This window comes from Podarcis gaigeae, assembly GCF_964106915.1.
Source record: "Podarcis gaigeae genome assembly, chromosome: 5".
Lineage (NCBI taxonomy): Eukaryota > Metazoa > Chordata > Lepidosauria > Squamata > Lacertidae > Podarcis > Podarcis gaigeae.
The window spans coordinates 100615039-100631632 of NC_139681.1; the positions used below are offsets into that span (position 1 = coordinate 100615039).

At 47.6% G+C, this 16594-nt stretch overlaps 1 protein-coding gene across 1 annotated transcript in view; it reads left to right on the plus strand.

Annotated features, from left to right (window-relative positions):
- The first annotated feature begins 3132 nt into the window (after positions 1-3132).
- LOC310844760 (MAM and LDL-receptor class A domain-containing protein 1-like) overlaps positions 3133-16594 on the plus strand; it is a 28020-nt gene continuing 14558 nt past the window's right edge. The window contains exons 1-6 of the mRNA XM_083739294.1: positions 3133-3248; positions 7030-7266; positions 9194-9249; positions 9996-10145; positions 13112-13374; positions 14148-14229. Coding sequence (XP_083595420.1) covers positions 7199-7266; positions 9194-9249; positions 9996-10145; positions 13112-13374; positions 14148-14229 — 619 coding nt within the window. The 5' untranslated portion in view covers positions 3133-3248; positions 7030-7198. The remainder of the gene's footprint in view (positions 3249-7029; positions 7267-9193; positions 9250-9995; positions 10146-13111; positions 13375-14147; positions 14230-16594) is intronic.

The window sequence follows — 16594 nt, forward strand, 5'->3', positions numbered from 1 at the left end:
TTAAAAACAGAAGCTTACAATTTCTGTTCTCTCTCAGTGTATCAGGAGAACCATCGGAAAAGATAGGACCCTTAGACTGATTAATCTGTATTTCTGTTTCCTGCCAACCCCCCCCCCCATTTCAGCCCGTTACTGTATCATTGAACGGAGGTGTATTTCGGTTCCCGATCAGAAAACCACCATTTCCTCCCTTCATTATCTTGTAAGCCACTCCGGTGATTTCATGTCTCATTGAGAAGTAGCTGAGGTTTTCAAATGTTGCAAGGGGCTTTTGTTTTCCTCCCCATCCTTTAGAAACTCCAACTGTTTCCTATGTGCTCAGAGCACATGTTTCCTGCGCAATTGAGCACGGGCCATTTCTCCTTCCAATCCACCTGCCGTTGCGGGACCATTAGAGTCCACACCAGAGACCCACGCCACTCTCTGCCACTCCAGACAGAACAAAGTTTGTCTCTTATCTCAGAATCCTCCTGTTTTGTGCCAGCCCTAATGGGAACAGGGAGGTGGGCAGATGCCTCATGGAACATGGTTTCTTGTCCATGGAAGGTTAACATAATGAGGAACAAGTCCTTTTCAAAGCTTTTAATCTCAAGGACACATCGATGAACATCAGAGATCACACACATTTCCGGAGGTGAGAGCCAAGTGTTCTTGCCTAGCAAAATCTCGCAGCTGGAGATGGAAGTTCATAAGAACCTCCTCCCTGGTCCTACACAATGCAATCTCACTCACAGCAAAGGAGCTCAAATCCTTAAGGCTGCACTCCTAGCCATCCTTCTTTATATAATATCAGTGGAAACAGTTGGTCTTGGCGAGTATTAACCGCTTTCAATTTAAACCTGAAGATTGCCACTTGTCCAGTTTTAATTTTAATTGTTTGAATTCATTGTGGGATGTATCTTAATTGACTGATCGCTTGTATTATGCATATCATCTTATTTATATGATGTTAGCAGCTCTGAGCCCGGCTTTGGCCGGGGAGGGCGGGATACAAATAAAATTTATTCTTAAATTATTTATGTATTTGCTTTCAAAATGTTTTTGGTTTTTTTAAGACCACTTTTCATCAACAGTCCCAGTGCAGCTTTCAGAAGTAAGAAACATGCAAATGAAAAACAAAGCACAATTTAAAGCGTGTTCCAGACTCCCTGGGGACTTGGTGGGCTCCCCTTCCTTGGAGATTTTAAAGCAGAGGTTGGATGGCCATCTGCCAGGGATGCTTTCATTGAGATCCCTGCAGTGCAGGGGGTTGGGCTAGAGGGCATTTTGTCAAGGAATGGTTTGTATTGACAGTAATAGATGGATTTTGTGCTGGGCCCGGGGGTAACCCATGAAACGTGGTCCAGGACCAGACCAGAATCCGAAGGTTCTGCTAGGAGTCAGTCCGACAGGGCCGAGGCAGGACACGAGGCAGGAAACCAGGCAAGGACAGGTACAGAATCTGGCTTACAGGAATGTTGCTCCCTCAACCTGGGGCAGGGTCCAACAGCCTTTTATCTTTGACGGGGTAACGGCCGGTCCTGATCCCCCGGCGACTCACCTCCCTGTTTCGCCCGAAGGCGAGCACTCCTCCTGCGAGTACTCAGGTCTCTTCTTCTCTCAGACCTGAGTCTCTGCAGCTCGGGAGACGTCGGTGGGTGACTAGACCCAGGGGCCGCCTCAGCCTCCCCTGACCCAACCGGTAGTGGAGCAGCTGTAAGTGATGGCCGAGCTGGAGGCAACAAGGTCTTCCCCACATCTGGAGCCAGGGCAGGCTCAGGCCCCTGACTCGGCCAACTGGTGTTTGCTGCAGGGGAACCTGTGCAGACTGGGGCTCTTCAGGGTCAGACCCCAGACTTGGTTCAGATGCCGCCTGAGGCAAAGGATCTGGTGTGGACTGAGACTCCGAGTCTGAGCCCCAGTCCCAGGCCATCACAGATTTGATGGTGATGCATCTTGTCAGCAATTACAAGAAAATAGTTGTTTCTGGGTTGTTATTGTTGTTGTTTTTTAAAAAACACTATTATGGTTCTGGACTTGTAGCTTTGCTGCATGTCTGCTGCAGGGGAAGCAGATAGGAAAACTGTCTCCAGGTTGAAAATGTCCTGTTCATTCACCCCTGGCCAGAGGGAGAAGTCCTTGCCTGCCTCTGCTCTTCTGTGTTACTCTTACCGTCCCGGTGTGTCCCCTGTGCTGCTCTCATTCTGCTGCTGACTTCCTAAGGCGAAGGACCCACATTGTGTTCCAGGGGTTGGCAAACCCTTTCCATTGATCTGTGAAGCCTGGGAACCCTGGGGTGTCTTCAGCGTGACATGATCTTGTGACTGAAACCCAAGAGGAAGCAACTTCTCCAGCTCCACTTGCCAATGTGCAAGTGTCCTCATCGCATTTCTTGCGTTGTCTCAATGTTTTATTGTTGTTGTTTAGTCGTTTAGTCATGTCCGCCTCTTTGTGACCCCCTGGACCAGAGCACGCCAGGCACTTCTGTCTTCTACTGCCTCCCGCAGTTTGGTCAAACTCATGCTGGTAGTTTCGAGAACTGCAGTTCCTGCATTGCAGGGGATGGACTGTTGTTGTTGTTGTTGTTGTTTAGTCGTTTAGTCGTGTCCGACTCTTCGTGACCCCATGGACCAGAGAATGCCAGGCACCTCTGTCCTCCACTGCCTCCCGCAGTTTGGTCAAACTCATGCTGGTAGTTTCGAGAACACTGTCCAGCCATCTCGTCCTCTGTCGTCCCCTTCTCCTTGTGCCCTCCATCTTTCCCAACATCAGGGTCTTTTCCAGGGAGTCTTCTCTTCTCATGAGGGGGCCAAAGTATTGGAGCCTCAGCTTCAGGATCTGTCCTTCCAGTGAGCACTCAGGGCTGATTTCCTTCAGAATGGATTGGTTTGATCTTCTTGCAGTCCATGGGACTCTCCAGAGTCTCCTGCAGCACCATAGTTCAAAAGCATCAATTCTTCGGCGATCAGCCTTCTTCATGGTCCAGCTCTCGCTTCCATACATCACTACTGGGAAAACCAGAGCTTGAACTATATTGACCTTTAGGAGTCTTTTTTGTTGTTGTTGTTCAAATGAGGAGGTTCTGCTGTTTTCAAGCCGGCAGGTGGCAGCACAGAACTGGCCTTTTGCTTTCCATTCTTTTTTGGACGCTACCTTGTCAGTCTCAAGAGCGCTTTCAGCAGCAGAGATTGTGGTGGAGCAATAGATGGGAAATTGCATGACATGAAAAACTGACCCGGTACACCCGGTTTTCGAAAGGAAAAGCAAAGGTAACATCTTTTGTCTCCGTTTGGTGGGCTTTTATTGAATGCATAAAAAAGAGAGGTCACATTTGTCTCTTTCACAAGTCTCTCAATTAATTTGGGATTGTTGGCATCTGTCTGTCTTGGGAGACAACAGAGGAGTGCGCTTTTGGGGCTGAGGTCAAACTGTTTGAAGGTTCTAGTCACAGGTAGGTAGCCGTGTTGGTCTGCCATAGTCGAAACAACAACAACAACAAAATTCCTTCCAGTAGCACCTTAAAAAGCAGAGACATCACCTTGCCAACAAAGGTCCGTATAGTAAAACCTATGGTTTTCCCAGTTGTGATGTATGGAAGTGAGAGCTGGAGCATAAAAAAGGCTGATCGCCGAAGAATGGATGCTTTTGAATTCTGGTGCTGGAGGAGACGCTTGAGAGTCCCATGGACTGCAAGAAGATCAGACCTCCCCATTCTGAAGGAAATCAGCCCTGAGTGCTGACTGGAAGGACAGATCCTGAAGCTGAGGCTCCAAGACTTTGGCCCCCTCATGAGAAGAGAAGACTCCCTGGAAAAGACCCTGATGTTGGGAAAGATGGAGGGCACAAGGAGAAGGGGACGACAGAGGACGAGATGGTTGGATGGTGTTCTCGAAGCTACCAGCATGAGTTTGACCAAACTGCGGGAGGCAGTGGAAGGGTCTGGCGTGCTCTGGTCCAGGGGGTCATGAAGAGGTGGACACCACTAAACGACTAAACAACAACAAAGCACCTTAGAGACCAACTAAGTTTGTTATTGTTATTGGTTATTGGCTTTCGTGTGCATGCACACTGACATGCACATGGTATCTGAAGAAGTGTGCATGCACACGAAAGCTCATACCAATTGCAAACTTAGTCGGTCTCTAAGGTGCTACTGGAAGGATTTTTTTAATTTTTATTTTAAGGTTGCAGCATCTGCTGTGTCTGTAGAGACCGATACAGGAGAGACATGTTTTGTTGCCTCTGGGGCAGATGAAGGCGTCTGGTTGTGCTGCTGCAGATGCCCCACGGCGTTTCTTCTCTCTATGCTCCTTCCAGCGGTCATTCCTCCTCGTCTTGTCACTGCTATGGATGCACAACCTGACTGCCTACTTCCAAGCACTGTGGTTGTCTGATTCCCACATGGTGGGAATTGATGCTGCCAGCCTTCTGTCACATTTGCAGACATATTCAGATGTTCTTCATCCTGGTATTTATAATGCAGAGTTGGCCACACCTGCTGTTCTCTCATTTCTCATGATGGTACTTTCCTCTTACCTGTCTGTATCCTATTGCAGAGATCTGGATAATTAGAGTCATCATTTTTTCTGAAGGCAGCCCTGTTTAGGGAAGCTTTTAATGTTTGATGCATTACTGTATTTTAATATTTTAATATTTTGTTGGAAGCTGCCCAGAGTGGCTGGTGAAGCCCGGCCAGATGGTTGGGGTATAATTATTATTATTATTATTATTATTATTATTATTATTATTATTAATTTAATGTAACATGTAACTTCTCATGCCAGCCTTGGTTCAGTTCAGTTTTTATGTGTTTCTCTCATATAGTTCTGTTTTGTTATTTGTGCTATATGAATAGAATTTAATTTAAAAAACACTTTAAAGAGAGAGAGCAGAGATTGCAAACAAAATCAAAGTGAGCCATGCGTAGGACAGTCCCTGGTGGTTCTGGCAAGGGCTGATGGGTGTTTTGGTTCAGGGATACTTGGAGGGCAGCCGGCTGGCAGAGGCTTCCGTGTGCCGTAGTTAAAAGAGAAACCTCTGGGAAGTGAAGAGGCAGAGCCCCAGCAGCGAGCGAGGCTGGTCTGTCTCTTTCTCCACCGCCTGATGAAACGACAAGCACCTGAGCTGCAGGAAAGGGCTGCACAGTCACCGAGCACAAAGCATACTCCCCCCACGTCTCCTGTTCCTTTATTTGACAGGTAGTCCCACTGGAAAATTTTGAAGACATCTCCAACAAAACTGAGGACAAGAAGATGCTTTTCTCCATTTTACATAACCAAGAGGAACAGCAGCCACCCAGCTTACTAGTCGGGCATTATTTTTATTTCATGAGGTGAATAAACAACCGACGGTAAAGGTAAAGGTAAAGGGACCCCTGACCATTAGGTCCAGTTGTGGTCGACTCTGGGGTTGCGGCACTCATCTCGCTCTATAGGCCGAGGAAGCCGTCGTACAGCTTCCGGGTCACGTGGCCAGCAGGACTAAGCTGCTTCTGGCGAACCAGAGCAGCGCACGGAAACGCTGTTTACCTTCCTGCCAGAGCGGTACCTATTCATCTACTTGCACTTTTACATGCTTTCGAACTGCTAGGTTGGCAGGAGCTGGGACCGAGTAATGGGAGCTCACCCCTTCACGGGGATTCAAACCTCCGACCATCTGATCGTCAAGTCCTTGGCTCTGTGGTTTAACCCACAGCGCCACCCGCATCCCTTTTAAATGACCGACGGGAAGACATGCAAATATAACGCCAGAAGCAATTCAGGATGAATGATCAATACAGTGGTGCCTCGCAAGACAAAATTAATTCGTTCCACAAGTTTTTTCGTCTTGCGAGTTTTTCGTCTTGCGAAGCACGGTTTCCCATAGGAATGCACTGAAAAGCCTTCCCCCCCCCTCCAGGAAGGCCGGCGGGGGCCGAAAGGCTTTGCTCCCCCCCCCCCCCGCCTGCCTTCAAAAGCCGTCCGGGATAGCGGGAAGCGCTTCCCTGCTATCCCGGACCGCTTTTAAAATGCTGGCGGTGGGGAGCAAAGCCTTTCGGCCCCCGCCGGCCTTCCTGGACCTCTTCTGAAGGCTGGAGGGGGGGGAAAGGCTTTGCTCCCCACCGCCAGCATTTTAAAGAGGTCCCCGGAGATTTCCCTATGGGCTTTCTTCTTGCGAAGCAAGCCCATAGGGAAATTCGTCTTGCGAAGCAACTCACAAACGGAAAACCCTTTCATCTTGCGGGTTTTCCGTCTTGCGAGGCATTCGTCTTGCGGGGCACCACTGTAAAAAGGCGGAGCCCAGTGTCCCACATCCCTAGGGCTAGCAAAGCAGCTCTGGATCAAAGAGAGTCCTGCTCATTTCTGCCTGAAGGCAACTTGCATGTTCTGAAAACTTGTGACCCAGCTAGCCGTTGGCCTGAGGCACCTCTCCCCAACCTGGTGCCCTCCAGATATTTTGGCTGCCCAGGGCTGAACAAAGTTGTAGTCCAGTACAACTGGAGGGCCCCCAGTTGGGCAACGTTGGCCTGAGAGAGACCATCTCCCCCTTTTGAGATCCTGTCTGGAGGGATGCTGCCGTTCAGGGGAGACAGTGAGCCTTTCAACGCCATTGATGGCAGGGTCAGACCACACGGCCGTTCTCTCTGTTGGAACCCATGTAAATGAGCTTGTGTGTGTGTGTGATTTGGCTGTGTGTCAAAAAAATCTATTGAATTCAGCCCTCTTACACACACACACACACACACACACACACACACACACACACTGTAACTTACCACGTTGTGCTTCTCCGACACCCACGACTTGAAGGATCTGTATGTACTTGAACTTTCATGGGACTTGGTTGAACAGGTGCAAATCCGGTGGGAACGGTAGCTTCCTGGGAGATTTGCACAGGTGGAGTGGGGTTTTGGGTTCTTAGTCATCCTTCTAGATTTGGCCACCAAGCCCAACTTAAAACTTCGCACTGCATTGGGACCCTGGTCCAGAGAGGGTAGGTAGAAAGAAGGGGTCTTCCTGAGTGAAAGCTGACAGCCACCTTTCCCTTTTCCGCTTGCTCACACCTGCCCAGACAGGTTTTTATGGCCACCTCCGCTCAGCCCAGCTTCTCTTACGGACAGGTGACTCTGAGACTGTGGCTGTGACAGGTGACGTTCTCACTCTGCTCCTGGCTTGCAAAGGTGATGGATTAAGATTATGCTGAGGGCACCAGAAAGAGTTTTTTGTTCATCCAATGCAGCATGGGAACCCTGCAGTCTCTCCAGATTATCGGGTTTCTCCTCTGCCTCTCGGTGATGGATATCAAAGGGTAAGTTATTCTGTCTCCCACATCCTGAGTTCACTATCCTCCTGCCAAACATAAAATGCATTTATCCACTGTCCGTGTCGAGGAGCGGGAATCATCCTGTTCCAGTGAGGGCTGGTGTGCAAATCTTCTTCTTCTCCCCACTTCTCTGGGGGAAGAAGAGAAGCCAGTGCTGGTTCTTGACCTGGCTGACAACTGAAGTCCAAGGCAGACCCTGGATGTGCTTTGGAAAGAGGACATTTCCATCCCTTCCGCCGAGTCAACAGCCAAGTTGCCCATTATGTCAAATCCTGCTGCCCCTTCTTGCTTGAATGGGCAGCTTTAGACTCCTGGGCACAAAAGTGTTGTGTTTCTTTCTCTCTTTTTTATGGCATTGCATGTTCTGCTTCTCTTGTGCATTGTATCCTTCCTTGGAGTCAATCAAGTTGGATGGCTATGTCAATATTGTTAATAAATAAATAACCACAGATGCTTTTATACATGCATACAGTTTCAGAGAGCAAATATTCATGGCTAACGGTCCCCAGTGTGAAAAAGATTCAGCTCTCCTCACATTTAGCATAGTGTCTTGCGGCATCTTGAAGACAAATGTATGATGTCATAAGGTGTGACAGAGTGGTATGAACAACCCCTTGTTAAATCCTTGGAGGCAAACTGCACAGTCACATAAGGTGGGGTATAAATATAAATAGTTGTTTACACCTTTTTGTAAAACAGCAGTAAAAAAAAGCTATTTTGCAGGGGAGGGGCTTTAAAGGAGAGGAAGGGGAGAGGTGCAGTGATTTACCCTTCCCATGCTTACAGTTTCTTTGCCACAAATTGCCCCCTCCCCAAACAATTTTTCTCTGCTAAGGCAGGAGGTTGGGGGGGGGGGGAGCTGCTTCCCTCCACCCACCCACCTTCCCTCCCTTATTGCTTTTAAGCACTGTCACCATTAACAGCTTCAGTCCAGGGCCAGCTGCACATGGTTTTGCTCCACTGCCACAAGTGGGAGTTGGCTAGACCTGATGGTGGAGAAAAGAGAGAAGATTTGCTGCAGCTGTTTTAAGATCAGAGAAATGTAGCAAAGACAGAGGGAGAGCCCAGGCAGGCATTCCTTGGGGAGGGGCGGTGCTGTCCATACATCCATTCAACGGCCCTGGTATCAAAGTGCCACATTTACATTCCCCTCCTTTAATCCAAAAATTCCTCCTGCCCTAAATTACCATATTTTTTTGCTCTATAAGACGCACCTTTTCCCTCCTAAAAAGTATGGGGAAATGTGTGTGCGTCTTATGGAGCGAATGCAGGCTGAGCGGTTATCCCAGGCTGTGCAGCGCTCCCTCTCGCAGTTCTAGCTTAGCCGCACGAAGCCTCCGCAGGGCAGAGGGAGCCTTCATCACTGACGGGCTGTCCTTCTCCCACCTCGTAGAAAAGCCCGCAAGAGCCGTGCTCCCTTTAAAGATTGCACGGCTCTTGGCTGGCTTTTGTGGGAGGTGGGAGAAGGGACAGAGGGCAGCTTAGCCACGCGCAGCCTCTTCCGGGCAGGGGGAGCCTTCATCCCGCTGCCCGGGAGAGGCTTCGCGCGGCTATCCCAGAAGCCAGAACAGCAAGAGGCTATCCCTCTTGATGTTCTGGCTTCTGGGATTCAGAATATTTTTTTCTTGTTTTCCTCCTCCAAAAACTAGGTGTGTCTTATGGTCTGGAGCAAAAAATATGGTATATAGCTGAAATGAAGAACTGTTGGGGTTTTGAGTGGAGATAATGTGAGTTGCCTTCTGTCCTGATAGTCAAAACAAGCCCACATTCCTAGCCTGAAGCTTTCTTCATTCTCTGCAAGTGTCTTTTATACCTGACTCTGGTTGTTAGATCTCTGGGTTCTAATTAAAAAAGCAAAGCGATTCCTGCAAGTCTGCCCACACCTGACCTAATCTGCTTACATCTCTCCTAGCAGGGAAGAAGAAAGCGTTCCAACCCTTACTAGGGATGCCTGGGCTTATGACACAGGTAGGCACCTCTCTTGGCACCTCTCCTTTGTGTAACGGCTCCTGTCCCTCCTGCCCAGCGGCCCATGGGGCCCCACACCTCCATCTCACGATGCTTCTGTGCATGGCTGTCTTTAGTATATGCACCGCCGGGGAGCAAAGATCCAGCCAGCGCCCCCAAATTTAGTTTAGCCCCCAAATGAACTTTTATTATGCTTATGTCAAACACCACGCTGACGCCTTGTTTACGAAAGAAGGGAGGGAAAAGAAACGAACTTCTTTATTTGCTCATTTCTTTACAATACGCTTGTACTTAAGTATGCAACACCACCACACTTAAACTTATAAGCATTGTTTACTTAGGAGAAACATCAGTCGTGTCAAAGGTGCCGCTGACTCACCATGCTGCCGCATAGCAGCTCAATACAATACGTAACATAATATTTTGATGCAAGAGTTAATTTTGCGTGCACAGCACCATTGTGAATGACAAGCGCCGCCACTGGCGTGGTGCGCCTTTGCTAAATGTGCGCACAAAGTCGAAAGTCCTTTAGTGAAACAGTAGGTATGCATTTCGGTAAGACCTAGGTATATACATTTTTTGTTTTTCTAGCTTGATCAAAATTATTTATTGTTTCATAACAGGTAGATAGTTAAGAGCTTAGGTGGCTTCAGCGGTGGGCACCTGGCGCCCCCTAGAATTTGGCGCCCAGGTGCCCTGCACCCCTTGCACCCCCAGGTAAAGACGGCCCTGCTTCTGTGTTCCAGGCATCCTAGCCAGCTGTGACTTCAATGACAACCTCAAGCCCTTTTGCAACTGGGAACCGTCCTGTAGCAGTAGCTTTGGAAGCTGGATCCGGAGTAGAGGTGGAACGCCGACCCCCGGAACAGGCCCAGAGGGGGATTCTCCTGATGGAAGTAGGTGTTGGTTTTGTGGTAACGCAGCCAAAGATCCACCAAAGGGGGTGGGATGGGTGAGGGAGAATATATGGGAAGATGACCTGGAGGAAGGAAGGGGGAGCTCATCCATTCTGCAGATGACACCAAACTGGCAGGGGTAGCTAATGCCACAGAAGACAGAATTGGGATTCAAGATGACCCAAACAGATTGGAGAACTGGGCGCAACCTAACACAATGAATTTCAATAGAGGCACATGTGAGGTTCTGCGCTTAGGCAGGAAGAAGCAGTTGCACAAATGTAAGATGGGGGGCACCTCGTGCAGGTGAAAATAAGTTTGAACAATAAGTTGTGAGGCCTCTCCTTCCTATACAGTGGTACCTTGGTTTACGAACTTAATCCGTTCCATCATTAAACCAAAGTGTCCTTAAACCAAGATGTGCTTTCCCATAGAAAGTAATGCAAAATGGATTAATCCGTTCCAGACTCTTAAAAACAACCCCTAAAACAACAATTTAACATGAATTTTACTCTCTGTTTACTCTCCATTTTATGGATCCATTGATTGTATGGATACATTTAATGTAGATGATAAAAAAAAAAAAATTCTTACGTGTACTGATGATAGTCATTGTTTGGATGGGGGAGCTTTTATCTATTTCTGCAGTCACACAATCAACCAGCAGCTGAACAGAGTTCCACGCAGTCACAAAACCAAGTCACAAAAACGAAATCGCAAGCCACAGTCACAAGTTAGTCCCATAAAACAAAGAACTAGTCACAGTAAAAATAAAAATGCCACACAAACAAAAATGCAATTTTTAAAAATAAAAAATAGCAAAAACAAAAGCTCCAAATATCACCTCTGTGTTGTGTGGGTGCTCAGGACTCAACAGCTGACAGACTCAACAGAAAGCCATTTGCACATGTTGCTATGCCACCAGTCCATGCAGAATGTAAAAAGGTAAAGGTAAAGGGATCCCTGACCGTCAGGTCCAGTCGCGGACACCCTATACATAGAAAGGAACAAACCAGTGATATTTGAAGGAGCAGGCGGGGCCCATGACTTACATAATAGGCTAATGTTCAGGGATTTGGGGAGCTGTAGTGTAACGTTATATAGCAAGCCCCCCACCAACCCTCTTTGCCCTCAAAGACCCAAATATTCACCAGCAGCGGACTCAATAAGCTTTGGGGAAAGTATTTTGTTTGTTTCAGACCAGGATTTATATACAGTAGTACCTTGGTTTACGAATGTAATCCGTTCCGGAAGTCAGTTCTTAAACCAAAGCGTTCTTAATCCAAGTTGTTCATAAACTAAGCTGTTCTTAAACCAAGGTACCAGTGTAATATACTAGGTTTAGTATATATTATATATATTATATAATATATTAGGATTAGGACTTTGTAAGAATTAGTCCTGATTTTGCTGTTATCTTACAGCATTTCTCAGCGTTCTCTCCTTTGCTGGAGGGTTTTAGGCAGAGGTTGGATAGCCGCCTGTCAGGGATTCTTTACTTGTGATTCCTTCATCACAAGAGATCCCTTCCATCTCTGTGGTTCAGCATAACTTCCCATTTCTCCTACCATGCTATCATATTTGAGCTCGTTTGCTACAAAGAGCTGACTTTGCATCACTTCCTGCGCAGTCCGAAACCCAGTCCATCTATTCCAAACCCTGTTCAGCACAGTCATGTGACCTAGAGCCCTGTCCCCCAAAACTTCTGCTCATACGCACAGCTCAGCTGGCAGCAGCCCCTCCCAGAGCCTCCTGAATGGAGTTTGGAAAAGGGTAACTTTTGCTGGCAAGGCTTCTGTGTCCAAGGCAGCTGTCTCCCTGCTGCATCTGGTACTACATGGGGCTTCCTTTGAAGGTGACCCGGAAACTACAACTAATCCAGAATGTGGCAGCTAGACTGGTGACTGGGAGCGGCCGCTGGGACCACATAACACCGGTCCTGAAAGACCTACATTGGCTCCCAGTACATTTCCGAGCAAAATTCAAAGTGTTGATGCTGACCTTGAAAGCCCTAAATGGCCTCAAAGGCCCAGTAGACCTGAAGGAGCATCTCCACCCCCGTTGTTCTACCCAAATACTGAGGTCCAGCTCCGAGGGCCTTCTGGCAGTTCCCTCACTGCAAGAAGCAAAGCTACAGGGAACCAGGCAGAGGGCCTTCTTGGTAGTGGCACCCGCCCATCAAACGCCCTCCCACCTGATGTCAAAGAGATAAACAGCTACCGGACTTTCAGAAGACACCTGAAGGCAGCCCTGTATAGGGAAGCTTTAAATGTTTGATGGAACGTGTCTAGAGGAGGGCAACCAAAATGGTCAAAGGCCTGGAAACGATGCCTTATGAGGAACAGCTAAGGGAGCTTGGCATGTTTAGCCTGGAGAAGAGGAGGTTAAGGGGTGATAGGATAGCCATGTTCAAATATATAAAAGGATGTCACATAGAGGAGGGAGAAAGGTTGTTTTCTGCTGCTCCAGAGAAGCGGACACGGAGCAACGGATCCAAACTACAAGAAAGAAGATTCCACCTAAACATTAGGAAGAACTTCCTGACAGTAAGAGCTGTTTGACAGTGGAATTTGCTGCCAAGGAGTGTGGTGGAGTCTCCTTCTTTGGAGGTCTTTAAGCAGAGGCTTGACAACCATATGTCAGGAGTGCTCTGATGGTGTTTCCTGCTTGGCAGGGGGTTGGACTCGATGGCCCTTGTGGTCTCTTCCAACTCTATGATTCTATGATTCATTACTGCATTTTAATATTTTGTTGGAAGCCACCCAGAGTGGCTGGGGAAGCCCAGCCAGATGGGCGGGGTATTAATAATAAATTAATTTTTTTATTATTATTATTTATTCCTGTTGTCCGGACCCCTCTGCCTGTAGCTCTTGCGTTCCATCCCAAAGCGCTTGCTCTCTGCTTCCAAGCAGAGGCCCCCAAAGGAGAATTTACAACCTTTCTGTGTGTTTCACTTCTCCTTCCAGAGGGCTATTTCATCTACCAAGAAGCCAGCAACCTCCTTCCATTTGACACCACCACCCTTGAGAGCCAGGAGCTTGTGGTCTCTGGGGAAATATGCATCGATTTCTGGTATCACATGTCCGGCTCAGAGGATTCAAACGAGCTGAAAGTTGTCATCTTGACCGATGAGGACGAATTCATGTTGTGGCATCAAAAGGGGGCTCAGAGCTTGGACTGGCTGCATGGGTCCATATCCGTGCATTTCTTGAGAGAGAGGGACATCAAGGTAAGACGTATGAAAGCACTCTGTGCTGTATACATGACTGGGGAGCGTGAAGAGAGAGAGGAAGAAAGCAGAATGATGCTTGCATGTTCATCAACTACATTAATTTAGGGTTACCAGACATCCCCGGTTTCCAGGGACAGTCCCCAGATTTGCAAATTTGTCCCCGGACAATTACCGTCCCCTGAATGTCCCCAGATTTGCAAATCTGTCCCTGGGAAATGTGGCAGCGGCAACCTCAGCAGCCTGGAGCCAGCCTGGTAGCGCAGTTGGCTCTGGCTGGCTTCAGGAGCTGCTCGCTGCCATGGCGCCCACCATTTTGCCTCGCTGGAAGTCCCCGGGTACCACGGCAGCAAGCAGCTCCTGAAGCCAGCCAGAGCCAACTGTGCTACCAGACTGCCTCAAGGCTGCTGACTGCCTCTGCCATCGCCACTGCCAAAGGGGAACCGGGGACGCCCAGTGGTACAGATCTCCTGCCCCCTTCCCCAACAAGTTTGATCAAACGAAGTGTCAGTGATGTTACGCACAAGAGTTAGACAGGGTGCCGGCGTTCGTCACCTGTTTTGCCCATGAACCTATCTCAGTTTGGGGGTTATTAATATAAGATTTAGAATGTAGAATGGTTTGATAGCGTTCTGTGTGCCGCTTATGTGCTGCTTAATTTATACTGGTCTGCTACGAGAATTGGCAGCATAAGTTCATTTCTTCAGACTCTGGGCAAGGCCGCTTTGTCTGACTGGGCACTGGGCTGTGTTGCTTTAATTCTCCTTCACTAGGTGGCCTTTGTGGCGATCCGAGGGTTGACAGAACACGGCGACACAGCGCTGGACAACGTGGCTGTCAGGAGTGGGCCTTGCGGTAAGCAAGCTTTCCCTCCGGGTTTCAATCCTAACTGGAACAGGAATAACTGCATGGCGTTTGCCTCACAGCAAGGAGTTGGTGCTCAGCGGTGGGCTTGTGATACCCACAGAAAGGCCAGGGCCCTGTTTTTGCAAAAGAGCAGCAGGAGATCAAAGTGCCCTGATTATATCAGGACATTCCTGCAAGTTATCCTCATGAAAAATAAATCCCTTTCAGGAGAACGCAGGGTTCCTGTGTCTACGCCTTTGTGGATCAACTACAGCAGGATAAAGGGTCATTTGGAGGAAATGAGTAGCCAGTCCTGTGACACCACCGGCACTCAAATTTAGTGAAGTAAAAGCTCCGTACAGTGATACCTTCATTCTCAAACTTAATCCGTTCCCAAAGTCTGTTCCAAAACCAAAGCGTTCCAAAACCAAGGTGCACTTTCCCATAGAAAGTCATGCAAAACGGATGAAACTTTTAAAAACAGCCCCTAAAACAGCAATTTAACATGAATTTTACTATCTAATGAGAGCATTGATCCCTAAAATAAAATCAATGTACTGTACTACAAAATAAATAAGACAGTATTGTAGATAATAAAAATTAAAATTACTTTTTTTTCTTACCTGCACTGCATTGTTTCAATGGGGGGGGGTTGTTATCCATTTCCGCAGTCACACAATCAATCAGTAGCTGAACTGGGTTCCACACAGTCACAAAAACTGAAAAAGCTTCAAAAACAAAAACGCAACGTAAGTAGCAAAAACAAGAGAGCCAAACTTAATCTGTTCCGGAAGTCCGTTTGACTTCCGAAATGTTCGAAAACCAAGGCGCAGCTTCTGATTAGTGCAGGCGCCCCAGAAACAACAGCCAACAGCCACATCAGACATTTGGCTTCCGAAAGACGTTGGAAAACCAGAACACTTGCTTCCGGGTTTTCGGCGTTTGAGAACCAAGGTACCACTGTATTCCAAATACATTTGTAAAGGTGTTTGAGGAAACTGAATTCACATATTGGTTACAGCAGAGCATGCAGCCAGTTCCTGGGACAGCTGCAGCCACACCTTAATGCAACAAGATATCCCTTGGCCTTTTACAAATTAGCCTCTAGTACAGGCTAATTTAGGGACGCGGGTGACACTGTAGGTTAAACCACAGAGCCTAGGGCTTGCTGATCAGAAGGTCAGCGGTTCGAATCCCAGCAATGGGGTGAGCTCCCGTTGCTCTGTCCCTGCTCCTGCCAACCTAGCAGTTCGAAAGCACGTCAAAGTGCAAGTAGATAAATAGGTACCACTCCAGCGGGAAGGTAAACGGCGTTTCCGTGCGCTGCTCTGGTTCGCCAGAAGCGGCTTAGTCATGCTGGCCACATGACCCAGAAGCTGTACGCCGGCTCCCTCGGCCAATAAAGCGAGATGAGTGCCACAACCCCAGAGTTGGCCACGACTGGACCTAATGGTCAGGGGTCCCTTTACCTTTACAAGCTAATTTAAAGCTAATCCACATAGAGCTGCTCAAGTCTATCTCAACTAGGGATGTAAGAAGGCAGCAAATTCCATCCCATTCTGGGTTAATTGTGATCGTCACTGTTTCTATTCCACCACAGTTTAGCTTATTCCTCTCACTCTCTGCTATGGTTGAAACATACGTAATTATTTATATAATCAATTACATGATTTATGTTATTGATTACATTATTTACATTTCAAGGGAACATCAGAAGCAACATAGAAAATAATGTGATTATTTGCATAATGTTTGCCAACTGAAAAAAAAACAACCATAGCAAATACAGGATCCACTTGGGTGATTTCTGTTCCTGACCTTGGGTGATCATGCAAAGCGCAGAAATTTCTGCTGGCATTTCCATTTCCAAGAGAATTCTCCAAAATCTGCCACTTCAGCTCACCTGTGACTTTGCAACTCTAACAAGATACCCAAATACAGATAGGTAGCCGTGTTGGTCTGCCATAGTCAAAACAAAAAAATTTCCTTCCAGTAGCACCTTAAAGACCAACTAAGTTAGTTCTTGGTATGAGCTTTCGTGTGCATGCACACTTCTTCAGATACACTGAAACAGAAGTTTCCAGACCCTTCTATATAGTGAGAAGGTGGGGAGGGGTATTACTCAGAAGGGTGGTGGGAATGGGTGATTGGCAGATAGCTGTGATGAGCCTGTTGACGACTCTTAACGACTGCAATCGGTCTGACAGGAAAAAGCAAGGGGTGAGAAGGCGAAAAATGGCTTTGTCATGTATAATGAGATAAGAATCCAATGTCTTTGTTCAGACCAGGTCTCTCCATGGTTTTAAGTTTGGTGATAAGTTGCAATTCAGCAACTTCTCTTTCCAGTCTATTTCTGAAATTCCTTTGTAGTAAA